Genomic DNA, 24,830 nt, shown 5'->3' with positions numbered 1-24,830 from the left:
CAAGAACCTGGACCTGAGAGGGGATGGAGAGCAAAGATGAGGGAGGCACTGAAGGAATAAGATGTAGAACTCCAGCTCAGAAGGTGTAGTGAAGACACTGGAACCTGGGGTGCTCAGGTATCACACTTGGGTACCCAAGGCCGGAAGGGATCCTGGTGGAGGAGGGAAGTCCATGAGTTTTATTTTTAGCAACATTCATACTTGAGGATGAAGACAGAGATCTTAGTGAAAGTGAAATGTTACCTTGGGGTGGCAGGAGGCCATCCCATAAGGAAAGGAAGCCCAGCTTCCCTTCCACCCCAAGGAAGACTGCATTTCCCTCCCAACAGCCGCAGGCCCTTGACAGAGCAGCAGAGCTTCAGGAACAAGAAAGGTCTCTATCTTGACCTGTCAGAAGTACAGTCATTCAAGGCGCAAACTGTATGCTTGAGGTCTGTTCCTGTGCAGAGGGAGAAACCCCATTGTCTATCTGCTCCATGGTTTGTGGCAGTGCTTCTCAAACTCCCTTCACACGCTACGAGATCTTGTTGGAACCAAGTTTCCTGGTTCCCATCCCCAAAGATTCCAATTTGGCAGGCTGGGGTTGAGCCTCTGACCTGGCATGTCCAACAAGCTCACAGGGATGGCTAGGTGATACAGATGCTACTGATCCAAGGATCTGGCTTTGAATGTCGCCAGCTTCTAGGAGAAAAAATTTATGACATGCAGAAGAAATGTATCGAGCTGTGCAATCTCGATGGCTCTGTGAAACCAAAGGGGAAGCACATTTGTAAGAGTAATTCTCATGAAATAAAAATGACTAATGATTCGGGGCTGGCTCAGCAGCAAACCTACGTATGTGCAACTGTAAATGAGCCTTTGAAGGAAGCATATTTCCAGTATTTCCCAGGAGGGCAGTGATTTAAAATTTATGATAGAATTGGAGAGTTTTAGTGTTACCCGTGTACAGACAATTTACATGAACAAATTCATAGCTTGGCATACATGCTCCCATTTTACAGATGAGGAAACAGAGAGCAAAGGTGAGTCATAGTTACAGGAGTGGAACCAGAGCCCATGTTTCCAGACTCACTGTCCAGCACGCCTGTTATAAACAAGAAGAGCCAACTTTCTTGTCCATTGACGTTTTCACAGCAGAAACTATAAAGATGCAGGAGGATCGTGGTGGAACAGGACAGATGAGTCCTGCACAATATCAGCATAAAAGATTTCATTCCTGGTGTCTCCTAAAATAAACCTTCAATCGGCGCTGACACTCAGAACGTTTGTCTGAGGAGTGCTCCCAGGCAGGCACACCTCTCACCTCCCCTGCCTCCTCCTTTCCTTCTCACTCCACCTCTCGAAGCACTCAAAAACATTTATAGCACAAACATCAACGTGAAAGAGTCATCAAGGGACACTATGGGACCCCAGAAGCCCTCAGGAGAATCCCTTCCCAGGCTGGACAAGATGTGTCCATTTATGGCTTTCTTGGCTCAAAATTGAAAGATGATGTTGTTCTGGCCATCTTAGGCAAAACAACTGTCCAGATCTGCCTCCAAGGGGACATCCTTCTCCTCCCAGGCTTAGAGCTGTTGTTTGCAATTCTGCACACGCTGCTGGCTTGGCGGACCAGAGGGAGCCTGGGGAGATCCCCTCCCCCAACCCCAGACCATTTACCACTCTTGCGAAATTGAGTCAATGGATAAAATTTTGTTTTTCCTTCTTCTTTTGTTATCAGAGAAGCACTCAGCGTGTAGGAAAACCAAAGCAACTGTCAAGAAGGGAAGATAAGAAAAACAAAATGTCTATTTTAAAAAGTGAAGGTCATCGTGTAACATGTTTTCAGGCGATGACTTTGTCTGATACTCATGACCCTCTCGACATGTTTTCCAAGTGGGTGTTTCTTCCTTGCTATCACTGTCCCGTGAACTCTCTGCTTTTGCCTCCAGTTCCTGTAGCAGTTCTCAGGGTTTCTGATGAGGAACAATTTTCAGTAGAAGGACAATCTGAGGTGGACATAGGTGGGGACACTTGATGCCAGGCAGAGAATGCCTTATGAATAAATTAAACAAAAATTCAAGAGCTATTCAAAACACTCTAAGACAGGGACCCTGGTGGATAGAGCTCTACACAGAAACACGTGGAAGTCCCGTAACTCCACATGAATTGTCTGCAGGTCTACCAGTTAGCCCAGAACCCACCAGATGATTAAAACCACAGTAAAACTAGAGATTGTAACAGACTCATGCACAATGGTGTTTCATTAATAGTAATCAAATATTTTAAATAACCTAAGATATTTTCAGTAACCAACAATAATTAATTATATACATGCATATTTAATATATCCTATAGGCTTATCCTACATACTCAATGGAATGTGAACTGGCCCGTGAAATGGTAATTATAAAACACTGATGGTTCTCTTTATTTAAAATATGTTAAGTCCCCAAAATGCAACACAAAACATAACTATAAGTCAAAACCCCAACATAAAGCCACTGTATTTATTTTACGATGACCACCTATCTTTTATGAGAGGACCATTCAGTGCATGAGGAATATTTACTAAATATATTAAAATGTTTATGCATATGAGCAAATACTAGAAGGAGCACTGGAAATTAACATTTGATCTTGGATAATTTTAACTCACCCTAGAGAAGGAAATGGCAACCCACTCCAGTATTGTTGCCTGGGAAATCCCATGGACAGAGGAGACTGGCAGGAGTCGCAAGAGTCAGACATGATTGAGCAACTAAACCACTACCACCGCCACCACCACAGCTTTAATTCAATTTATTTTATTTTCATTTATGTTTATTTTTATTACTTATATGGCAGGCCTTATTTCATCTGGGATGCAAAGCAGGTTTCATTTAGTTGGTACAATGTCATTAGACCTAAAAGAAATAATCCAACAAATAACCACTGAGCTTCTCCTCCATCCCAGGCTCTTCCTGCTCCCAGGAATTGGGCATTCCCAGTGCAGGAGGGGGCAGCAACACAACGAGAAAACACCTACACAGCATATCCAATGAGGACCAGCACCTGCTCAGGTAAACGCCAGTGTGAGGTGTATACAGAGTCGACCACTCTGGCACTCCCTGTTCGCATTCCAGAAAGTCAGACCATGGCCAATATTGATATGCTGAGTGCATTAGTTTTCTATTGCTGCAGCAATAAATTCCCACAAGCTTAGTGGCTTGAGAGAGACCAAAAGCTTGCGTTTCTGGGGGTCAGAAGTCCAAGAGGAGTCTCATGGGCTAAATTCAAAGTGCCGGCGGGGACAGGCTCCATCCGGAGGCTACAGGAGAGAAGCCCTCATCTGCCTTTCCCAGATCCTAGGCGACCCACTGTCCTTGGCTCCTCGCCCCCTTCCATCCTCAAGCCAGGAACAGTATCACCTTCCCTGACTTCTGCCTCCTCCTTTCATGGGTTAGGACCCTTGTGATGATTAGTGGGCCCACCTGGATAACTCAGGATCATCTCCCAGCTCAAGGTCAGCTGATTAAAAACCCTAACACCACCTGCCACCTTAATCCCCCCACCTCCACCACCCCACCCCCACAGAATGGAACACATTCATGGGCTCCGGAGTTTGAAATACTTGACAGTTTTTAAATTTTATTCTTTATACTTTATTCTTAAATGTTTGGCTATGTAAATAATAATAAAAATAATCATTTGCTACCATTGAAAATGTTTTGAAATTCATGCTATGTTTGAATAGTTTTTTTGGCGTTAGCTGTTGGTCATGGACGTCTTTGAGAGGAAGGGGGAGTTTTACTGCACACCACACTGGGGCAGCTTATGGTTGAAATCCCCAACAGGAAGTCTTCAACAACATCTTTCTTCAGAGATGTTTGTTGTTGTTGTTCAGTCACTAAGTCCCATCTGACTCTTTGCGACCCCATGAACTATAGCCCGCCAGGGTCCTCTGTCCGTGGGATTTCGCAGGCAAGAATATTGGAGTGGGTTGCCATTTCCTTCTCCAGGGGATCTTCCTTACCCAGGGATCGAACCCCCATCTCCTGCATTGGCAGGCAGGTTCTTTACCACTGAGCCCCCAGAGAAGCCCTTCAGGGATGTTTAACACAATGGAAATGACCCCTGCCTACATGTGAGACTTTGAACATGTCACTGTAACTCAAACGAGGATATTGGTACCTAATCCATGGTTTTGTGGAAATAATTAAGGGAGGTAACATATGTGACAGAGGTGTGAACCTAGAAAACACAATGACCAGGTGGTGAATATGAGATCAACCTACCTAATGCCGAATCCCTTTATCCATGATAACTTCATTGCAACAAACTAGAAATTTTAAGCTAAAATCTGAACAGGCATTCTGGGATATTATGGTAATTAGCACATGTCATGTGATTCACCCTTTCCTGAGGTCTCACTGAAAAAGAAAACACAAAAACCCAGGAAGACATAGAAGATGCTGAGTGTGGATGAGCCCCTGAAACCCCAGAATGGGATGTGAAGGCAGACCACCAGATGGGAACCCTCTCCCAGGAACAAGTTGCTGAAAGAAACCACTTGCAATGGGACCCCCCCCTGCCAACCCCATGAATATGTCCTTCTATATCCAACCACTGAGACCCTAAATTTCTGGAAATACAAGTCAACCAGCGAATGGGGTACGGATGAGGGTATATTGCCTCTTGGAGAACAAGAGAAGAGAGGACAGAGAGAAAGAACCACGGGTAGGATAGGAACTAGGGTTGCAGGTTTTCATGCACCTGGGAAGACCTATCAACTGATCAAAATTATATGAATAAAGATCCATCTAAATATTCAAACTACCAAGTAGCAGAGGGTCATATTCCAATCAAAGGTCCTATTCTCTGGACAAAATGTAAGAAAATCAGAAATATATACATATAAGCACCCTGACAACTTAGAAATTAAAAATCACTTCCCTAAATAACTAATTGCAAAGAAAAAAATGAAACTACAAGGCTATCTGAAATGCCGCATGACATTTTAATACTTTTAAGGTGAATTTAAAGCTGCTCTCAGAGACAAATGCGTCATTGTGCTGTGCTAAATGGCTCAGCCGTGTTTGTCTCTGGAACCCTATGGACTGTACCTACCAGGCTCCTCTGACCATAGGGATTTCTAGACAAGAACTCTGGAGTGGGTTGCCATGCCCTCCTCCAGGGGATCTTCCTGACCCAGGGATCAAACCCACGTCTCTTACGTGTTCTACATTGGCAAGTGGGTTCTTAACCCCTAGCAGAAGCTCCAAATGCATCATTAGCAACGAAGAATAAAAACATATAAATAAAGCATGTAAGTCAAGAAATTAGAAAAGAAACCAAAAGAATTAACAAGATTTTAAAGAACTATTAAAGCTGTAATCAATGACTCATAAAATAGGAGAAAAAGCAAAAGTGCAAAGATACACACGAGATGGGTCATCCAACAATGATAAAATAAACTAAATACAGTCAGATTTGACCAAGGAGAAAAGAAAGAAAAACACATAAATCAGAAATGAGAAAATGTTACATAATCAGCATTACAGAACAAGTTAAAATGCAATGCATAATTTTGTTCATTTATAAAACCTTAAAGAGACCAGTGCTTTTCTGGAAAAACAAATTACCTACACAAGAAAAGCAGCAAAGGAAGAAATTGAAAAGTTTGTCCAAAATTACCCTCAAGAAACTCTAGGCCAGGCAGTGCTACAAAGTGTTCTTTCAAATTCTAAAGTTGCAGAGTAACATGCTTCATAAAATATTGTAGAATGTAGAAAAACATGAGAATCATCAATTTGCTTTGTAAAGCAAGTGTAGTGATAACACCAAATCCTGGCAAAGAAATTGTATGTCACTATATCATGAATACAAAAAGAAAAATTCCTGTATAAAATATGAACCAATCAAATCTAATATCATTTTAAAAGAAAAAATATAGCTACCTAAGATTTACTTCAGTTCAGTTCAGTCGCTCAGTTGTGTCTGACTCTGCGACACCATGAATCGCAGCACGCCAGGCCTCCCTGTCCATCACCAACTCCCAGAGTTTACCAAACTCATGTCCTTCGAGTCAGTGATGCCATCCAGCCATCTCATCCTCTGTCATCCCCTTCTCCTGCCCCCAATCCCTCCCAGCATCAGGGTCTTTCCCAGTGAGTCATCTCTTCGCATGAGGTGGCCAAAGTATTAGAGTTTCAGCTTCAGCATCAGTCTTTCCAATGAACACCCAGGACTGATCTACATTAAACACGTCAATAAATGTTAACAAGGCATTTGATTGCAAACAACATTCACAGCTGCTTTTTAAAAAACTCTTCAGTTCAGTTCAGTCACTCAGTCGTGTCCGACTCTGCGACCCCATGAATTGCAGCATGCCAGGCCTCCCTGTCCATCACCATCTCCCAGAGTTCACTCAGACTCACGTCCATCGAGTCCCTGATGCCATCCAGCCATCTCATCCTCGGTCGTCCCCTTCTCCTCCTGCCCCCAATCCCTCCCAGCATCAGAGTCTTCCAATGAGTCAACTCTTCGCATGAGGTGGCCAAAGTACTGGAGTTTCAGCTTTAGCATCATTCCTTCCAAAGAAATCTCAGGGCTGATCTCCTTCAGAATGGACTGGTTGGATCTCCTTGCAGTCCAAGGGACTCTCAAGAGTCTTCTCCAACACCACAGTTCAAAAGCATCAATTCTTTGGTGCTCAGCTTTCTTCACAGTCCAACTCTCATATCCGTACATGACTACTGGAAAAACCATACCTTAGACTAGATGGACCTTTGTTGGCAAAGTAATATCTCTGCTTTTGAATATACTATCTAGGTTGGTCATAACTTTCCTTCCAAAGAGTAAGCATCTTTTAATTTCATGGATGCAGTCACCATCTACAGTCTGAAAACTAGAAATAAAAAGAAAGTTCCATTGCATAATGAAAAATAACTAGATTAACTGACAACTGACACTAAAAAACTATTTGAATATGGAATAAATCTTTTTAAAAATATATAAATTTATTTATTTTAATTGGAGGCTAATTACTTTACAATACTGTGTTGGTTTTGCCATACATCAACATGAATCCACCACAGGTATACACGTGTTCCCCATCCTGAACCCCCCTCCCTCCTCCCTCCCCGTATCATCCCTCTGGGTCGTCTCAGTGCACCAGCCCCAAGCATCCAGTATCATGCATCGAAACTGGACTAGCGATTCGTTTCATGTATGATATTATACATGTTTCAGTGCCATTCTCCCAAATCATCCCACCCTCTCCCTCTCCCACAGAGTCCAAAAGACTTCTATATATCTGTGTCTCTTTTGCTGTGTCACATACAGGGTTATCGTTACCATCTTTCTAAATTCCATATATATGCGTTAGTATACTGTATTGGTGTTTTTCTTTCTGTATTACTTCACTCTCTATAATAGGCTCCATGAGGTACCATTTCATGCCAGTCAGAATGGCTGTGATCCAAAAGTCTACAAGCAATAAATGCTGGAGAGGGTGTGGAGAAAAGGGAACCCTCTTACACTGTTGGTGGGAATGCAAACTAGTAGAGCCACTCTGGAGAACAGTGTGGAGATTCCTTAAAAAACTGAAAATAGAACCTCCTTATGACCCAGCAATCCCACTACTGGGCATACACACCGAGGAAACCAGAATTGAAAGAAACACGTGTACCCCAATGTTCATCACAGCACTGTTTATAATAGCCAGGACATGGAAGCAACCTAGATATCCATCAGCAGACGAATGGATAAGAAAGCTGTGGTACATATATACAATGGAGTATTACTCAGCCATTAAAAAGAATACATTTGAATCAGTTCTAATGAGGTGGATGAAATTAGAATGAATCTTAAAAATCCTCTATAGTAGCAAATTATTGTTTTTATTATTATTTACATAGCTTAACATTTATGCATAAAATTAAGAAATTATAAAGAAGTGACATTTCAAAAATATATATAAAAACAAAACAATAGCAACAATAAATAATAACAAAAGAACTTTCACAAATAAATGTAAGAAAAATATAGGAAAATAATCATGAATCTTGACAGATTTTGTAAAGCCTTGATTAAGAAGCACACTATGAGATGAATCAATGCTGTAAAATGTTGCATTTTCACAATTCTTTTTCATAAATTTGTCAAAACCTACAGGCATTTGGACAAAATTTAACAGAGATTCTAAAGTTCACCAGAAGGATAAATGAATACTAGCAAATGATTTTTCCCCCAAAACAAGAGGTGAGGAGTTTTGTCCCATCAGATAATTCACATGTGAACAAACTACAATGATTAATTAATGGGAAAATAGAACTAAGTAGATATCACAAGAACAGCTTCTGGTACATAAGAGAATAACCATGGAATACAGGTGACCCTACAAATGTGAGGATAAAGGAAATATTAGTCAATAAACAAGTTGACTGTGTGAAACCTGATAATCTGTTTAAATCTTCATCTCCTGCTAAGATAAATTTCAAATGAAGTAAAGCGTTAATTTTTTAAAACATTAAACCATAAAAATGGGGGGGGAGACCAAAGGATTACATGATATAAATATATAACTGAGATCCTGGATCTGAGAATAAACAATGAAAAAAAAATAAAAGGGAAAAGAGAATTCTGACTAGATAAATATTTTTTTTTTCTGTATGCCAAAAATCCAGGCAAAACTTCCAAAACAAGATAAAAGATTTATACACAGCATATATAAAGAACTCTTACAGACCACTGAGAAAAACACTATTATCCCATTGGGGGAAAAAAAAAAGGAGAACTGACATGAACAAATTTTTCTCACAAGCAAAAAAATACAAATGATGAATAAGAATCTTTAAAAATAATTAGAGAATAAAACATTTTCATGTTGCTGCTGCTGCTAAGTCCCTTCAGTCATGTCTGACTCTGTGCGACCCCATAGACAGCAGCCCACCAGGCTCCGCCGTCCCTGGGATTCTCCAGGCAAGAACACTGGAGTGGGCTGCCATTTCCTTTTCCAATGTATGAAAGTGAAAAGGGAAAGTGAAGTCACTCAGTCGTGTCTGACTCTTCGCGACCCCATGGACTGCAGCCTACCAGGCTCTTCCGCCCTTGGGATTTTCCAAGCAAGAGTACTGGAGTGGGTATAATTATAAAACACTGAAATATGCAGGAGCCACTTAATTTATTCAATGAGAAAATTATGAATATAAGCCTTAAGCATGATAAAGATATAAAACTCAGGTTATCTATGTACTAATACTGATAAATATATCAAGCAGAGAAATATAGAAGCAAACATTTTAAATTTTAAAAAGTTAGATTCAATTTGTTTAACATCTATCTGATGACAATAATTAACTGTTTGAAAATGAGTATCTCTAGCAGTTGGTATTAGTAACTGGTCACCTGAGGAATTTCTTCAAATTATTTTTGAGTCTTTCTTCTTTGCTTTTAAATGATGGCAGGTTTTAATTTTGTTTTGTTCTATTGGGTTCAAAATACATTTCACTCTTGTTAGCAACCAATTTCTTAAAATAAAAAACAATTCAGTTTTACTAGCAAAGAAGGAAGGCAAACTAAAGCCATGAGATACTGTCTGTCTGCCATCAAATTGAATTTAAAATATGTAAAATTATCACAATCCTCAATTCTGGCAGAGAACACTGAATCGAGCACTCCCAAACAGTGCTGTTAGCATTTCTAATTCATTCAGATTCCTGGAAAGTCAGACAGCGGTGTGTGGTAGCCTTTACAGCGGGCCCACACTCTGACAGTGAAACAGTATTTCCAGGGATCCAGCCTAAAGAGGCCATCAAAGACCTCAGCATAAGAACAATCATCACAGTGAAGACATGCAAAATACCTCACTATCTCAAATGGAGGCCCAAATAAACAAATTCTGGCATCATCAGAGGATACAATGCCCACAGCCTACTTGGCCACATAGAAACTTTGTGAGCTCGAGCAACCGACTTAAACTAATTGCACCTATTCCATTGGTACAGGGAAAGCTCTTGGAACAGTGCCCCAAACATGCCAAGTGTTCAATATATTTCACTTAACACGTAAGAAGTATTATACATATGTGTTTGTGTTCTTGTGCATACTAAGTCACTTCAGTCGTGTCCGACTCTTTGCAACCCTATGGAAAGAAGCCCTCCAGGTTCCTCTGTCCATGGGATTCTCCAGCCAAGAATACTGGAGTGGGTTGCCACACCCTCCTTCAAGGGATCTTCCTGATCAGGGATCAAACCTGCATCTCCTGCAACTCCTGCACTGCAGGCAGATTCTTTATCATCCGCAAATGTATATGGGAAGCCCCCATATATATTTATATATTGTAAATATATAATAATGTCACACAATACTAAGAAATATTGTGATTTTAATAATATTATTATGCAGACATTAAAATTAATTTTTAGGTTTCATGCCATGGAGAAATGTTTATAACAAGTTTAAAAGCAGACTGCACCAACACTATACAATCTCTTCCAGAAAACAGAAGGTAATACCTCCTGTTTCATTCTGTGTACCCAACAAAACCAGACAAAGATAATACTAGAAAAGAAATCTAGGGCAGGTATCCTGGGTGATCATAGATATAAAAGTCCTCAAGAAAATATGATCAATTCAAATCCAGAAAAATACACCATAAAAAAAACTCCCTTGTCAAGTAGGGCTTATCTGTGGTATGCAAGGCTGATTCTATATTCAAAAATCAATCCATGCAATCCACCACATTAACTGTCTAAAGAAAAACCATGGGATTAAATCATTTAATGTAGGTAAATCATGTGATGAACTTCAATATCCACTTCTGATAAAAATTCTCAACAAAGGAAGATTCTAGTGTCAAAAGATTACATACTGTAGAATTCCATCTGTATGACATTCATAAAGGACAAAAGTACGGTGGCAGAGTACAGGGGGTTGGGGTGGGTACAGTGTGATAACAAGTAGATAGTTTAAGGGGGATTTTGAGGGGTGACAGTTCTGTTCTATATCCTGACCATCAGTCAGTTCCACTGTGCATTAGTTGCTTTTAATTTTAAAAGCAGGATTCAAGACCTTATACATAGTATTACAGCAATTTTATAATATGTATGGGAGGAAACATATCAACATCACAACCCTGGAAAATACTGAAACCAACCTGTTCTCATGCCCAGATTTATCAAAAGTAGGTTCAGTAAGTTTTCTTTCTGTACGTATCCCAACAAACACTTGTGATGTCAAATGAGGAAACCATAAAAAATGCAGAAGGTCACTAACTTTCAAAGCTGGGGTTATTAAGATCCTACAAAACTTCAGAAGTCATGCTCAGATCACAGACTAGAATTACAACATGAGGGGTGAAAATAGTTGAAATCTTATAAACTCAAAGACCCCTAACAAGAAAAATTAATGGATAGCAATTTTTAAAATGACCAGTCATTCTCGTGGCTATATGAAGTGACTACCCAGGTAAAGGGTAAGCCAAGGTAAGCCAAAATTTTACCCTTCTCCTAAAGCAAACTAAAACTGTTCCATGGACCAAGATTTCTGAATAAACAAATTGATATGCTACAGGAAGTAACTCACTCTAAAAATCCCTAATTTTCCCCATTTAATGACCACACCACAGGACATATAATTCCCAGCAAAATATCAGCACTTCAGAAGCATTTCAGAATTTGAAATCATTTTACCCAGTCCCTATGTATCAAATATACTTCTAATCTAAACTTTCTGCTATTTTTGTCTTCAGTATTTTCTAAGCAATAAGTCAGAAAACCAGGATTCTGGCTCCAGTTTAAATTCTCTTTCACATCAGTTTTCTCAAACATAAGATCAGATGTTAAAATACTAAGCTGTCCATGATCTCCATCTCCAGTATTCTCCAGCAGTCAACAAACAGTAGTGAATAATGGTGAAAGCAATGTCTCAAAGGGCATGTCTAAACTTCCTGAAGGAAGCAAGTGTTTGAGTGAATTATTTTCATGGAGCATTTATTCAGAAATCCTGTGCAAATGACAGACAAAAATTATTCATCAAAGAAAACTGTTAACTAGCCATGCATGGCCTTTATCTGGCACTTAGCTCACGTTACTGTACCTGAAAGCGATCAACCTGCAGGGATCGAGGCCTCCTCCTCCCCCGACGTCCATCCTAATTTCACTGAGACAGACTGACCTCTTTGCACTCGTCCCCCTGCCCCTCAACTTACAAGCAGTCTTTGGAGTAGAGCAACATTACTGGTGGTAAAATTGCCCTTAATTCTTCAAGTTATCATTTTCTTTTCTTTTTTAAGGATAAGTCAGGTGTAATAGCACCAAGAATAGAATATTTGTATGACATATAATTTTCTCATAAGCTTAATTTTTGGAATAGGTGATAGGAGTTACTTAACGTGACTGTTCATTTTGTACAAAAAGGTACCTGGAGTATGTATGGTTACAGAGGATCAACACAAGTCATCTTTGTGATGTTGGATCAGTTCAACATTTTGACTAGGTTGGTACACATAAAATATAAATGAATAAGGTTGGTAGGCTGCATCAATGTCCCTACTCTGGTTATGAAATTATACTTTACTCAAGTTTTGCAACAGTTTTCCATCAGAAGAAACAGCATGATTTCTTGCCACTGCCTGTGACTCTACAATTATCTCAATACTATTTTTCAATGAACAGAAAGGATATGGTAAAATCTATGCCTTCTCCCAACCCCGACCATCAGCCCTCCTAAAAGACAACAACCCTTACCAGTTTCACGTGCATAGGAGTTAAAAGGGGCTTCCCAGTTGGCACTAGTGGTAAAGAATCCGCCTGCCAATGCAGGAGACAGAGGTTGAATCCCTGGGTCGGGAGGATCCTCTGGAGGAGGAGATGACAACCCACTCCAGTATTCCTGCCTGGAAAATTCCATGGACAGAGGAGCCTCACGGGCTACAGTCCAGACATGAGTGAGCCACAAGCACACACACTGGAGAGAAAAGGGGGAAGGCAGGAAGGGAGGAGAGGAAGGAGGGAGGAGACTCGAGGCAGCTTCGGATGGTCCTGCAATGTATCAGAATCAATTGCCAGCTCTTTTGCACAACTGGCCTTGAGTATAGGAGTGTTTCTGCTGAACAGCCCCCCTACACACACAACCGCCACCTCCTCCCCCATTGGATTGCTGGGAGTAGCCAGGTTTTTGTCCTTAGGACAGGACACCAGGGGACTCTCCTCTGGGGAATCTGACCGCCCCTTGATAAAGATCTAAAACTAGGAGCACTGTCCAGGGACACAGCCAGTCAGGTCACCTTACACAGGCACCATCAGCAGACCCTCCCCACCATGTGCATGGTTCCCAGCCTTCTTGTTAATGGGGCTCACTTAAATATGAGCAGAGGCCACAGATCCCTTGACCTAAGAAGAAAGCACCTAATAGGGAAAACAACAACAAACAGACAAGAGCAACTTGGAGAAAGAGAGTTCATTCAAAGAAAAGAAAACCACAGACTACTATTAATATACTTAGGGATATAAGAGATGATACTGTATTGATGAAGCAGAACAGGATGGTACTAAAAATAACTTGCAGAGGAAAAAAGAGCTCTTGGAAGGTAAAAATATGACAGCAGAAATAAAAAGCCTGGCATAAGAATTAGAGGGAAAAAAAAAAGATTTAGAGGGTATGGTTAAGAAAACCTACAGAAATTAGAACAGAAGGATGAGAAAAAAATAGGAGAGAAGACATAAGAAAATCAGAAGATCAATGCAGGAAGTCAAACACCCAATAATACATAATCCAGAAAGAGTAAGCAGAGAACTTAGGGTTGTTGTTCAATCGCTCAGTCACGGCAGGCTTTCCTGACCATGACCAACTCCTGGAGCTTATTTAAACTCATGTCCATACAATCAGTGATGTCATCCAATCATCTCATTCTCTGTCGTCCCCTTCTCCTCCTGCCTTCAATCTTTCCCAGCATCAGGGTCTTTTCCAAGGAGTCAGTTCTTCGTATCAGGTGGCCAAAGTATTAGAGTTTCAGCTTCAGCATCAGTCCTTCCAATGAATATTCAGGACTGATTTCCTTTAGGATTGACTTGTTTGATCTCCTTGCAGTCCAAGAGACTCTCAAGAGTCTCCTCCAGCATCACTATCTGAAGCATCAATTCTTCGGCACTCAGTCTTCTTTATGATCCAACTCTCACACCCATACGTGACTACTGGAAAAACCATAGCTTTGACTATACAGACCTTTGTCAGCAAAGTGATGTCTCTGCTTTTTAATACACTGTCTAGGTTTATCATAGCTTTCCTTCTAAGGAGCATCTTTTAATTTCATGGCTGCAGTCACCATCCTCAGTGATTTTAGAACCCAAGGAAGTTAGGGTAGAGGAAATGACCAAGACAAGTTCCCAGACCTAATGGACATAAGCTTCCAGGATAAAAGAACCAGGTGAATGTACCCAAGAAAATACATGATCTGCAACAGCCATATAACTGTGATACAACTGCACATCAGGAACAAAGCAGTGAGCACACATGCTTTTAGAGAGAGAGAAAACAATTAGAACAATTAAAAACTAAGACAGCATCAAACTTCTCAGAGGCAACACTGGAGGCTGGAAGAGCTAAGCCTACAAAATTCCAAAGAAAACATGCTCCAACCTAAACCCTGATCCAGTCTAACAATCTACTAAGTGTGGGGGTAGAATTAACATATTGTCAAGCCCACGTCTCAAACCTTTGTTTTGATTCCCACACCCCTGTCTTAGGAGGCCCTGTGAGTGTGGGATTCCAAAAATGCATACCAAAAATGAAGAATTAAATCAAGAAAGATACTTATGTGTGTTCCAGGAAAAAGGGCTTTCAACATAAGGAAAGCTGGAGGGGGAAAAAAAAAAAACAAAATAAAACACATGGAGGCTGAAGCTGAAGAAAGATGTCAAGATGACAGCTGGGCAGTAGATTTAACAAGCCACCTGTCCAGATTAGAACAGGCAGAAGAATCTGGAAAAGACTTCTTCCAAAAGAGCGCTGGACAGAATATCTACACATGAGGGCTTCCCCAGTGGCTCAGATGGTAAAGAATCTGCCTGCAATGCAGGAGACCCAGGTTCACTCCCTGGGTCAGGAAGATCCCCTGGAGAAGGGAATAGCTACCTACGCCAGTATGCTTGCCTGGAGAATCCATGGACAGGGGAGCCTGACGGGCTACAGTCCATGGGGTTGTAAAGAGTCAGACATAACTGGGCAACTAACACTTTCATACTCTGGGCACATGAGGAGGAAATGAAGGCAACCAGAGGAAACTCTGGGCTTCAGTTAATGGTGAAGGCTTAGAATACCAAGCCACCAAATATTAAGTCATGTTCAGAACAGAAAAATTAAGCCCAGTGTATCTCACAGCTTAGCCACCAAGAGCACTGAGGTGGTTGCAATAAGAAACTGACCTGATTGCAGCCAGTGGTGCCCAGTGTTGCCTGCAATGTAGACCCATCTGCCTCTCTTTAGAAAAATCCCAATGCCCAAGCTACACCCTAGGGCATTATATCACAATCCCCAGGCGGTAGGACCCAGATGCAAGGTTTAAAGTTCCCTAGTGATTACAACATGCGCAGAAGACTGAGACGCACAGAACTCAGCAAAGGTGCAATTCCAACCCTCACGCAAACCCTCACAGACCTTTACCTGAAGCTGCTGCTGCTGCTGCTAAGTCGCTTCAGTCGTGTCCGACTCTGTGCGACCCCATAGACAGCAGCCCACCAGGCTCCTCTGTCTCTGGGATTCTCCAGGCAAGAATACTGGAGTGGGTTGCCATTTCCTTCTCTAATGAAGGAAAGTGAAAAGCGAAAGTGAAGTCGTGCAGTCGTGCCCGACTCTAAGCGACCCCATGGCCTGGAGCCTACCAGGCTCCTCCACCCATGGGATTTTCCAGGCAAGAGTACTGGAGTGGGATGCCATTCCCTTCTCCGTTATCTGAAGCAGCTACTCATAATCTTGACTTTCAACCACCCACTATATATCCACCTAGGTGTCCTACCAGTAATCAAAGTCAAAATGTCCCAAAATGAGCATTTCATGTTCTTTCTTAAAAATGACAGTGGGTGTGTTTGTATGTGTTCAGTCACTCCGTCATGTCTGACTCTTTGTGACCCCATAGACTATATCCTGCTAGGCTCCTCTGTCCATGGGATTTCCTAAGCAAGAATATTGGAGTGGGTTGCCATTTCCTCCTCCAGGGGATCTTCCCAACCCAGAGATCAAACTGGCATCTCCTGCATTGCCGGCAGATTCTTTCCCACTGAGCCACTGAGGAAACCCGATTAAAATGACACCAGTAGTAACTTAAAATAGAGTTACCATATGACCTAGCAATCTCCTTCCTGGGCATGTATCTGGAGAAAACTCTGATCTGAAAAGGTGCATGCACTCTAATGTTCATAGGAGCACTAGAAAACAGTAGTCAAGCATGGAAACAATCTAATGTCCATCAAGAGATGGATGGATAAAGAAGATGTGGTCCATATACACAACGGGGTAAAAAAGAATGAAAATCAGCCATAGAAAAGAATGAAATCACGCCATTTCCAGCAACATGCGTGGACCTAGAGATTGTCGTAATAAGTCAGGCAGATAAAGACAAATAGCATATGATATCACTTAAATGTGGAATCTAAAAACGTGATAACAAATGAACTTACTTACAAAACAGAAACAGATTCACAGACATAAAAAACAATTTATGGTTACCAAAGGGGAGGATAAATTAGAAGTATGGGATTATCATACTTACATATAAAATAAACAACAGGGACCTACTGTTTAGCATGGGGAACTATATTCATTATCTTATAATAAACTCTAATGGAAAAGAATCTGAGGAAGAATAGAGAGAGACTAGTGCTAGTGACTCCCTGATGTCCAGCAGGGCACCCCGTCTCCTGGTCCCCCATGCTCATCCCCATGACCTTTGTTCTAACCTCAAAATCCTGCTCAAGAAACCCACTTGTTACTTCCTGTCCTTCCCAAGTTCAGAATCCAATGCATGTCACGAATGTGAAAATGACTTCTGCCAAGGCCAAACAATGCAGAAGCACACAGGGGAAAAGGAAAAGGAAAATACAAAGTTGCAACATGAAACTCCCTGGAAGTAGGTCAGTGATGAGCTTACTTTATTTGTTCACCCTCTCTCAGCAAAGGGTGATTGACAAGCAAGAATGCTGGCTGGATCTCATGATTTAAATCCGCAAGTTGTAGGGGATTCCCTGGTGACTCAGTGGTGAAGAATTCACCTGCCAATGCAAGGGACACAGGTTCCAGCCCCAGTCCAGGAAGACCCCACATGCCATGGAGCACCTAAGCCCGCACGCCACAACTACTGAGCCCCCGAGTCCCAGAGCCTGTGCACTGCACCTAGAGAGTAGCCCCCAAGCGCCGCAACTAGAGAAAAGCCTGCACCGTGACGAAGCAGCAGCACAACCACAACTAAACAAATGAAATAAATTTAAATTAGCAACCTGGATGGGTTTGGGCATGCTCCAGAAGGGACAGGGGCCTCTCCCCTGTTCCCCTGAACTCTCACCTAATCCCTACACTCTGGAGTTCCCAGGGTCAGGGCCAACCTGTTCCATGGTCACAGATGGGTCCAGACAAGTTGCATTTGTATCCACGTCTCAAATACTTTGCATTGCCATTCTCATCCTACCTCCCCACTTTCCGCACATCGACTCATTAAAAGACAGAGGCTTCACAGGAGGTCTATGCCTAGCACCCTATCAGTCTGCTACAGTCTCACCCCATTCTGGGCACAATGGCACATCCTCACTTGCCACAAACGAGAGAAGCAGTCTCCCCTGCATCTTTGGCAACACTCTGTTTTCATTTTTGCTGGTCTGATACTATAAAATGGTAACTCGTCATCTTACAATTTAGGTTTTCCAGTTACTATCAAAGCTGAGGATTTTTACTTGTGTCAACTGGCCATTTGCAAATGTTTTTGCTTGCTTGTTTGTTTTGTGAACTGCCTTCCCATTTCTTTTACCCATTTTTCTGTACATTTGTGTTTTTGTCCTCTCTTGACCAACCTAACTCCTTTTTTTTCCAGGTTCCAGCATCTCCCACCCTAGACCAAGACCTCTTCCACGTCATGCTGTATTTCTCATTTGTCTCTCAAAATTCTTGAAAATAAGTTGTTCAATGTGTCTCTTCCCACAAAAGTCAGAGCATCATGAGGATACCGTGAGTATCCATCTCAGACACTGCTGTCACCGCAGCAACGAGCAAAAGCCTGTCACACGTTTCCAGAAAGAAGGAACGAACATCCCTGTGTTTTACACCAGTCGGATCCAGGTAGAAACTCACTCAAGGGATACTGTTGAAGGGAGTTTCATAAAGGACCATTTACAGAGGTGGGGGCAAGGTTGGGAAGACCAGGGAAGTGAGTGAAGTCCCTAGGACTTGCAACAATGAAAAGCATCACCCAGCTCAGGGATGAGGATGAAGAGAGAACAGGTGTAGACAGACAGAGACCTCACAGCAGGAGGGAGACTGGGAGATGCCATCCAAATCTGAAACATCACAACTCCATGGTTTGAACTGCCCGAATGGTGCCCATCACCGCTTCATGTATAGGAAATCTCCTTCCACTGAATCCTCAATACTTAATTCTCAGATCGCACAAGATGGGACCATGTGTAACACCACTGCAAATGAGAAAATAAAACCATTGCCAAATAAGCTCTACAGAAACTGAACGCTGGAAGAGGCCAGAAAAACTCAAATTCCCTTCCTGGCAGGACTACCCATTTACTCTGCGACTTCAGGGACATTTTCTGAACCCTCGCAGACCCCGGTTCCTCCAGGATAAATGTCTGTGTCCTTTTATCCCCCCTCCAAAACTATTCTGCTCAAGAAAGAGAAATCTTCTGAAGGAAAAAGAGAGTTGCCAAAAGCCTATCCTATCAGCCAACTTCCACCAGGCCTTGGAATCCTCCGCAAATGGCTGGTTTTGCAATTCTTTGGGCTTTGCCAACCCTCCAGGGTAAAAAAAAAAAAAAAAAAAATCATCCCACAAGGATTCAAGACTCACAAGGGGAGGAAATCTTTGAGAAAAATCTGGGTTGATGAGCAGCTAAGAAAAGCCAGGAGGAAGGAGACACATCTATATATGTTTAGGCAGAAAATAGAAAAGGTTGAAAAGGAATGTTTTTCTAAAATACTGCTTCTATGAAAGCAACCTTCTGTTACTCCTTCACTCCCCAGTCGACTGGAAAAGACAGAGTGGCTCCTGCTTTCCATTCGCGTCCTCTGAGGCCGGGGCTACGCGGCTCTGATGCAGGCGGCTTCAGTTCAAGTCCTGCCACTGAATGAAGTGCCTCTGATGGAGGCACCCACCTTTCTCAGGTCAGGGTGAGTCCAGGCAAAACAGGTAACAACATCAAATTTGCTGGGTTGAAGGCAGAATTAGAAATCATGAAAACTAGTGTGTGCCTGTAAGCTGGGCTCTGACGTAGTCGCTGGGTTTCATCACAGGCACTGTCGCTCAGACATTGAAACAGCCTCCACACCGAATAAATGCCTTTTGAGCATCTACCCTGGGTAGGGTGATGGGGTGACAAAGGTGAGAAAAGTCCCTGACCTCCTGGGAGCTTAGACTCTGGTGAAAAGGAGATGTCATAACGAATACATAATCAAGTCATAACGAAATACATAATTGCCAACTGCAAGAACTGCTACAAAGGGAAGGCAGAGTGTGTTCAGAGAGCAAACTGGGGATCCAGTCTGGCCAGGAAGGTCTTGGTCCTGGAAGTGAAGGGTGAAGGATAAACTGTAGAGAGGTGACAATGTGACCTGCGTGTGCTATGGGTCTGGGGTTGGGTCTACGGAGCAGAAGGAAGGCCTGAGCGGTGATGCCCGGCCAGGGGAGAGGGAAGAGTCTGATGAGAGTCCAGCCAGCCTCCACCCCTGGGAATCTACAGGAGGGACTGAAAGGTCACGATCAGGGCCCTCCGAGGGATGGGAAGCCACAAAGCTCTGCCACTGAAATGTGCAGCTCAAGTCCCACTGCGGCCACTCTTCACATGCCATCTCTGGACCCCCAACCAGGAAGACGAGCAGCGGTGTTTCCATGACTGGGTGATCTATCAATAGAAATTGTAAACACACTCATACAGATACACACACACATATGCACACATATATACATCCATACACACATACATACATATGCATACACATATATACTCATGCATATATGCATACACCCATATATACACAATGCATACATGTATACATGCACGTACACACAGATGTTCACACCTATACGTACATATACATGGGCTTCCCAGGTGGTGCTAGTGGTAAAGAACCCACCTGCCAATACAGGAGACATAAGAGACGTGGGTTTGATCACTGGATCAGGAAGATTCCCTGGAGGAGGGCATGGCAACCCACTCCAGTATTCTTGCCTGGAGAATCCCATGGACAGAGGAGCCTGGGGGGCTACAGGCCATAAGGTTGCAGAGTCAGACACAACTAAAGCAAATTAAGCATGCATGCACACACACAGAAATACACACACACATACTCGTATAAACATACACACACATCTACATACTTATGCACACACATAAACACACTAATACATATATACACATACACACATATACATATACATTACACACACATATACCACACTACACATATATACATAATCACACACATATATACACACATGTACGTATGCATGTGTGTACATGTCACATGTATATATTATCTGCCTTTACCATCTTGGGAAATATATACAATCACTCCTAAGCCATCATCCCTTTGGATCCTGTTTTTTTCCAAAGACAACCACAACAGCACCTCGCATCACACATGCCCACCTTTCTATATGTCCTGACACTCCTCCGTTGAGTAGTGGTTCCATCTGTGTCCCCTCTCTGTGACCGCGGGTTGACATCTGTCACTTCCCTGATCAACAGAAAACAGTGGCGGTGGTACACACAACACCTGAGGCTGACACATAAAAAGGCCAGGCACATCCACCTTGTTCTCCTGGACCCCAGCTGCCATGTTCTGGGGAAGCTCAGACAAAGACACGTGGAGAGGCCACATGTAGATGTCCTGGGTGACAGCCCAGCTGAGGGCCCAGCCAACAGCTGGCATCAACACCTCACATGGGAGTGATGCTGCCTCCAGACGACTTAGGCCCAGCTGTCAAGTCACCCAGTCCTTGAATGTCTCCATCTGAGACCCCGACGTAGCCGAGCAGAGGCCAGCCCTCCCCACCAGGCCCTGCCTAAGTCACTGCCACAAAGAATCCTTGAGTAAGAACATAAAAGAGTCATTTCACACCATGATTTTGGAGTGATCTCTTATGCGGCAACAGTAACCAAGCCGAAGAGTAGCTCCAAGTTTATACGTATATATAATTTTCCTTAATCACCATTCACCACCCTACGAATCTCAGAGAGCGGATGTCTTCAACCACTCCCTCCAAAGGACCTCTGGACTTTGTCCACACCACTTTTGGAAAAGGAGGACCAGGTTCCTGACTCCAAATAAAAATTAAACAGTTTCAAATCACTCAACACATACAAAGTAATCCATTCAGACTGCAAGAAAAAGAAAAGAAAAAGAAAAAGAAAATCCACCTTAGCAAATTGGAGCCCTTAGCAAATTGGCTGTGAAAACATCAAAATGAGATCTTCATCGGCAACAAGTAAATAGAGCACCTTGGGCTTTCCTTCTGCACCGACCACTGGAGGCTCAAGCATCTGCAAAGAGTGTGCACAACTTGAATGAAGCAATGCATAGAAAGGGTACTCGGCCCAGGGCCTGGCACTGGAGAACATGCCAAATTCCAGTTAACATTATTATTGCTTTTGTTGATGTGAGAATTAACATTTCCCTTTACTCCAGTGTTAATTCTTCCTGACTTAAGCCTAACAATGCTCCTGTCCTATCTGAGGAGAGAATCTATACTGAGTTTGGTTAGAGGTTCCTAAAAGGAGTCTCCGATTCCATACATCAGAAATGTTATTTATATGATACACCTGCCGCACACCTCTATTTTGGTTTGGTAAAAGAACTGTCCTTTTTATTGAAAAAAGAAAGAAAAATCAACATGTGTTAGAAAACAGGCTTCTGAGAAGTTACACTTAATCACTGCATGGTTTTCAAGGTGAATAAATAGAAGTATCACCTTTGATCATTATGAAGGTACCACTCCCCATGTGGTTATATAAATATTACAAAGCTGCACTACAGAATGGCACAAATACGGGGGGGACAGAGATGGGATCAAAGAGCCAGGTCACCTCAGGTTCATTTCTTCCTCTGTTCCTCAACTGCTGTGTGACTGTAAGTGAATCGCTTGGCCTCTCCAAGTCAGAGTGTCTTCAAAACAAGGCTACATTCCAAACTTTTTATTCATACTGAAAGGACCCTCAAGCAGAGAAGCTCCTAAGTTAGTAAAAGTCACTATTCAGATGGTTAGGTATGCTGAATGGCAATCCCTTAAGCAAAATAATCACTTGCAGATTCACACATGTTAATCAGTATCTTAAAAATCATTTCAAAAAACCTGGGCCTTGAGCAATCTTGCTGTGCATCATGTAATGAAATTATCAATATCTAGTGGAAGAAAAGGTGATTTGAGACAGAATTACAACTTGCATGCCATCCAGGGGGCTCAATGGCACACGCTCCCCTCCCACTGACATGTCACTGTTGTCTTAAGTTGCTGGGGTGGGGGTCTTTTCAAGCCCCACATTTATGGGAGGGGGTGTAGAGGAGGTGAAAAGGCAGGAGAGAGACCAATCAGGGGAAGGATGGAGGATAGGGCTGTATACTGGACCCAAACCTGAGTCCCTAGCAGGGACACTTCTGTCCATCCCCAAATGACACCTAGTCACCTAGCTTCAAGTCTGCAGAGTGTCTGATACCCGCTTCCTCCGAACATCCCAGCTTTCCCTGGGCCCAGGAAGCTCCCTGCCACTGATGGACTTAACCATCTGGGTCACATTCCCCATCGAGAAAAAAATGTCTTTTTCCACCTGGAAAGTGGTAGGAAGTCTATGGCCTGAGAGCCCTGACCTGTAGGAAGATGGGCGGTGTGTAACTGAGTTGAAATGGCCCTTTCGATAGTATGGACTGGCTTTACACTTGTCTAAGCCGCGATGATGAAAAGGGGGTTAATGAAAACCCTCTTCCTGAGACAAGGCCAGGAACTGCTTCTGGCAGGTCAGAGTCTGCCCTTGGAGAGAGGTCCGGCCTCTCTCACTGGGCACCGTCCACTTTCCGATGTCAGTCCCCATGGCCAGACAGTCTAGGATCCTGGAGAAACGCAGAGAACCAGGAGGCTCCACTGAGGACCTGGAGAGGCTCTCTCCTATTACCATATATGCTGAAGTCTGCTAAGACTTGAACCAAGACCTACCATCCACTGTCCCCACCAGGCAGGAGCACAATCAATTGGGGAAGGTCTCTTCTTTTTAACCTTTTGTACCCTTAAGTATATTTGAGCATCACTATCCAAATGCCTTCCTTCTGCACTTCATAACCCCTTGTATTGGAGCTCCGTGGATCTTAACACCAAAGCATGTATCTGTCACTGTTTTCCCTCCCGAGTATTTCTGCATCTATTTTCCCACCAAGCGTGCCACTGGGGGAGCCGGGATAGAAAACTGCTTTACAAGAGCTATTCTTCCAAGCCTTTCCTCCGTTTCTCTGACAGCTGCACACCCAAGGTCCAAACTCTCCCGTGAACAACTGTGCTGAGCACAATTCTTCAGCAGATCTATTTCAGCTCAAGAAAGGCCGAGGGCAAACATAAGACAGAAGTTGTGTGCCGGGAGGGCGCACCGCAGGGCACCCTGAAAGTAAGGTACAGACCATCGGCGGTCCCGTCTAACGGCTTCATTCCGCGTTGCAAGTCTGCAAAAGGGATCCGTGTTCCCAGCGAGGGGCCAGTGAAGGACAACCAGTCCCAGCGAGGGGCCAGTGGAGGAGAACCAGTCGCAAAATCTAGCCGGGGCGGGGCGGTGGGGGGGGCAACACTTTTTTCCTATCATTAGTTCCCGGGCACCTGTTCTACAACGAGGGGGATGGAGCTTCCGAGGAAACAGGCGGTCCATCCTGCCTGTTCTGTTCGGAGCACTAACTGTGTCCACGGGTCAACCAGCCCTCTCCCTGCCCTCCCTCCACAGGCCAAGGAGTTGCACGGGTGGTCACGCGCGCAGGGACAGAAGCTCACCAGGACAACTTCATTACTGCCCACGGGGGACCTGTTTAGGGCAAGAGTCCCCACTGCTGCCTCCCTCAGTCCCTCCAGCTCGTGGCAGGAAGCGGGGCAGAGCCGGGAGGCACAGGTGACGGTTCCCAGGGCAGCCAGGCGCCCAGCGTGCCGGCCACGGTCCTACCCCCGCCCCGTGCCCGCGCGCACGGTCCTCGCCTCCCGGGCCCCTCCGCCCGGGGCAGGGGGCGTCCCCGGGCCTGGACGCCCCGCGCCGCCGCCGGAGCCGCAGCGCCCACTCGGGGCGAGCGGCGAGCACTCACCGTCGTGGTCCCGCATGCTCGACAGCGACCAGAGCAGCAGCGCCACCAGGGCCAGGAAGCCGACCTGGCTCAGAAGAAGGTCCCTCCGGCAGCTCCGGCGGCGCTCACGCTCCTCCAGGTCGTGCGACTGCATCCTCTCCGCGCGGCAGGGCAGCGACCCCGGCGGGGTCCCCGGAGGGCGGCGGCCGCTCCGATCGCCGGCGGCCGCAGCGAGGCTGGTGGCGGGAGGCAGCTCCGCGTGCGGCGGCGGCGCGTCCTCGCTGCGCTCCCGCCCGGCGGCCCCCGCCGCCGCCTCTCCTTCCTCCTGGCGGCCGCCGCGGTTCTCCCGATCT

At 43.9% G+C, this 24,830-nt stretch overlaps 1 protein-coding gene across 1 annotated transcript in view; it reads right to left on the bottom strand.

Moving 5' to 3' along the window:
- The window catches only part of SLC24A3 (solute carrier family 24 member 3), a 424,483-nt gene extending 399,954 nt beyond the window's left edge, over positions 1 to 24,529 (bottom strand). The window contains exon 1 of the mRNA XM_068987406.1: positions 24,499 to 24,529. Within this exon, the coding sequence (XP_068843507.1) occupies positions 24,499 to 24,514 (16 nt within the window). The 5' untranslated portion in view covers positions 24,515 to 24,529. The remainder of the gene's footprint in view (positions 1 to 24,498) is intronic.
- Between the last annotated feature and the right edge of the window lie 301 nt (positions 24,530 to 24,830).

Source organism: Capricornis sumatraensis, chromosome 15 (assembly GCF_032405125.1).
Source record: "Capricornis sumatraensis isolate serow.1 chromosome 15, serow.2, whole genome shotgun sequence".
Classification (NCBI taxonomy): Eukaryota; Metazoa; Chordata; class Mammalia; order Artiodactyla; family Bovidae; genus Capricornis; species Capricornis sumatraensis.
Note: the sequence above shows the minus strand (reverse complement) of the source record. Positions and strands in the feature narration are given on the sequence as shown.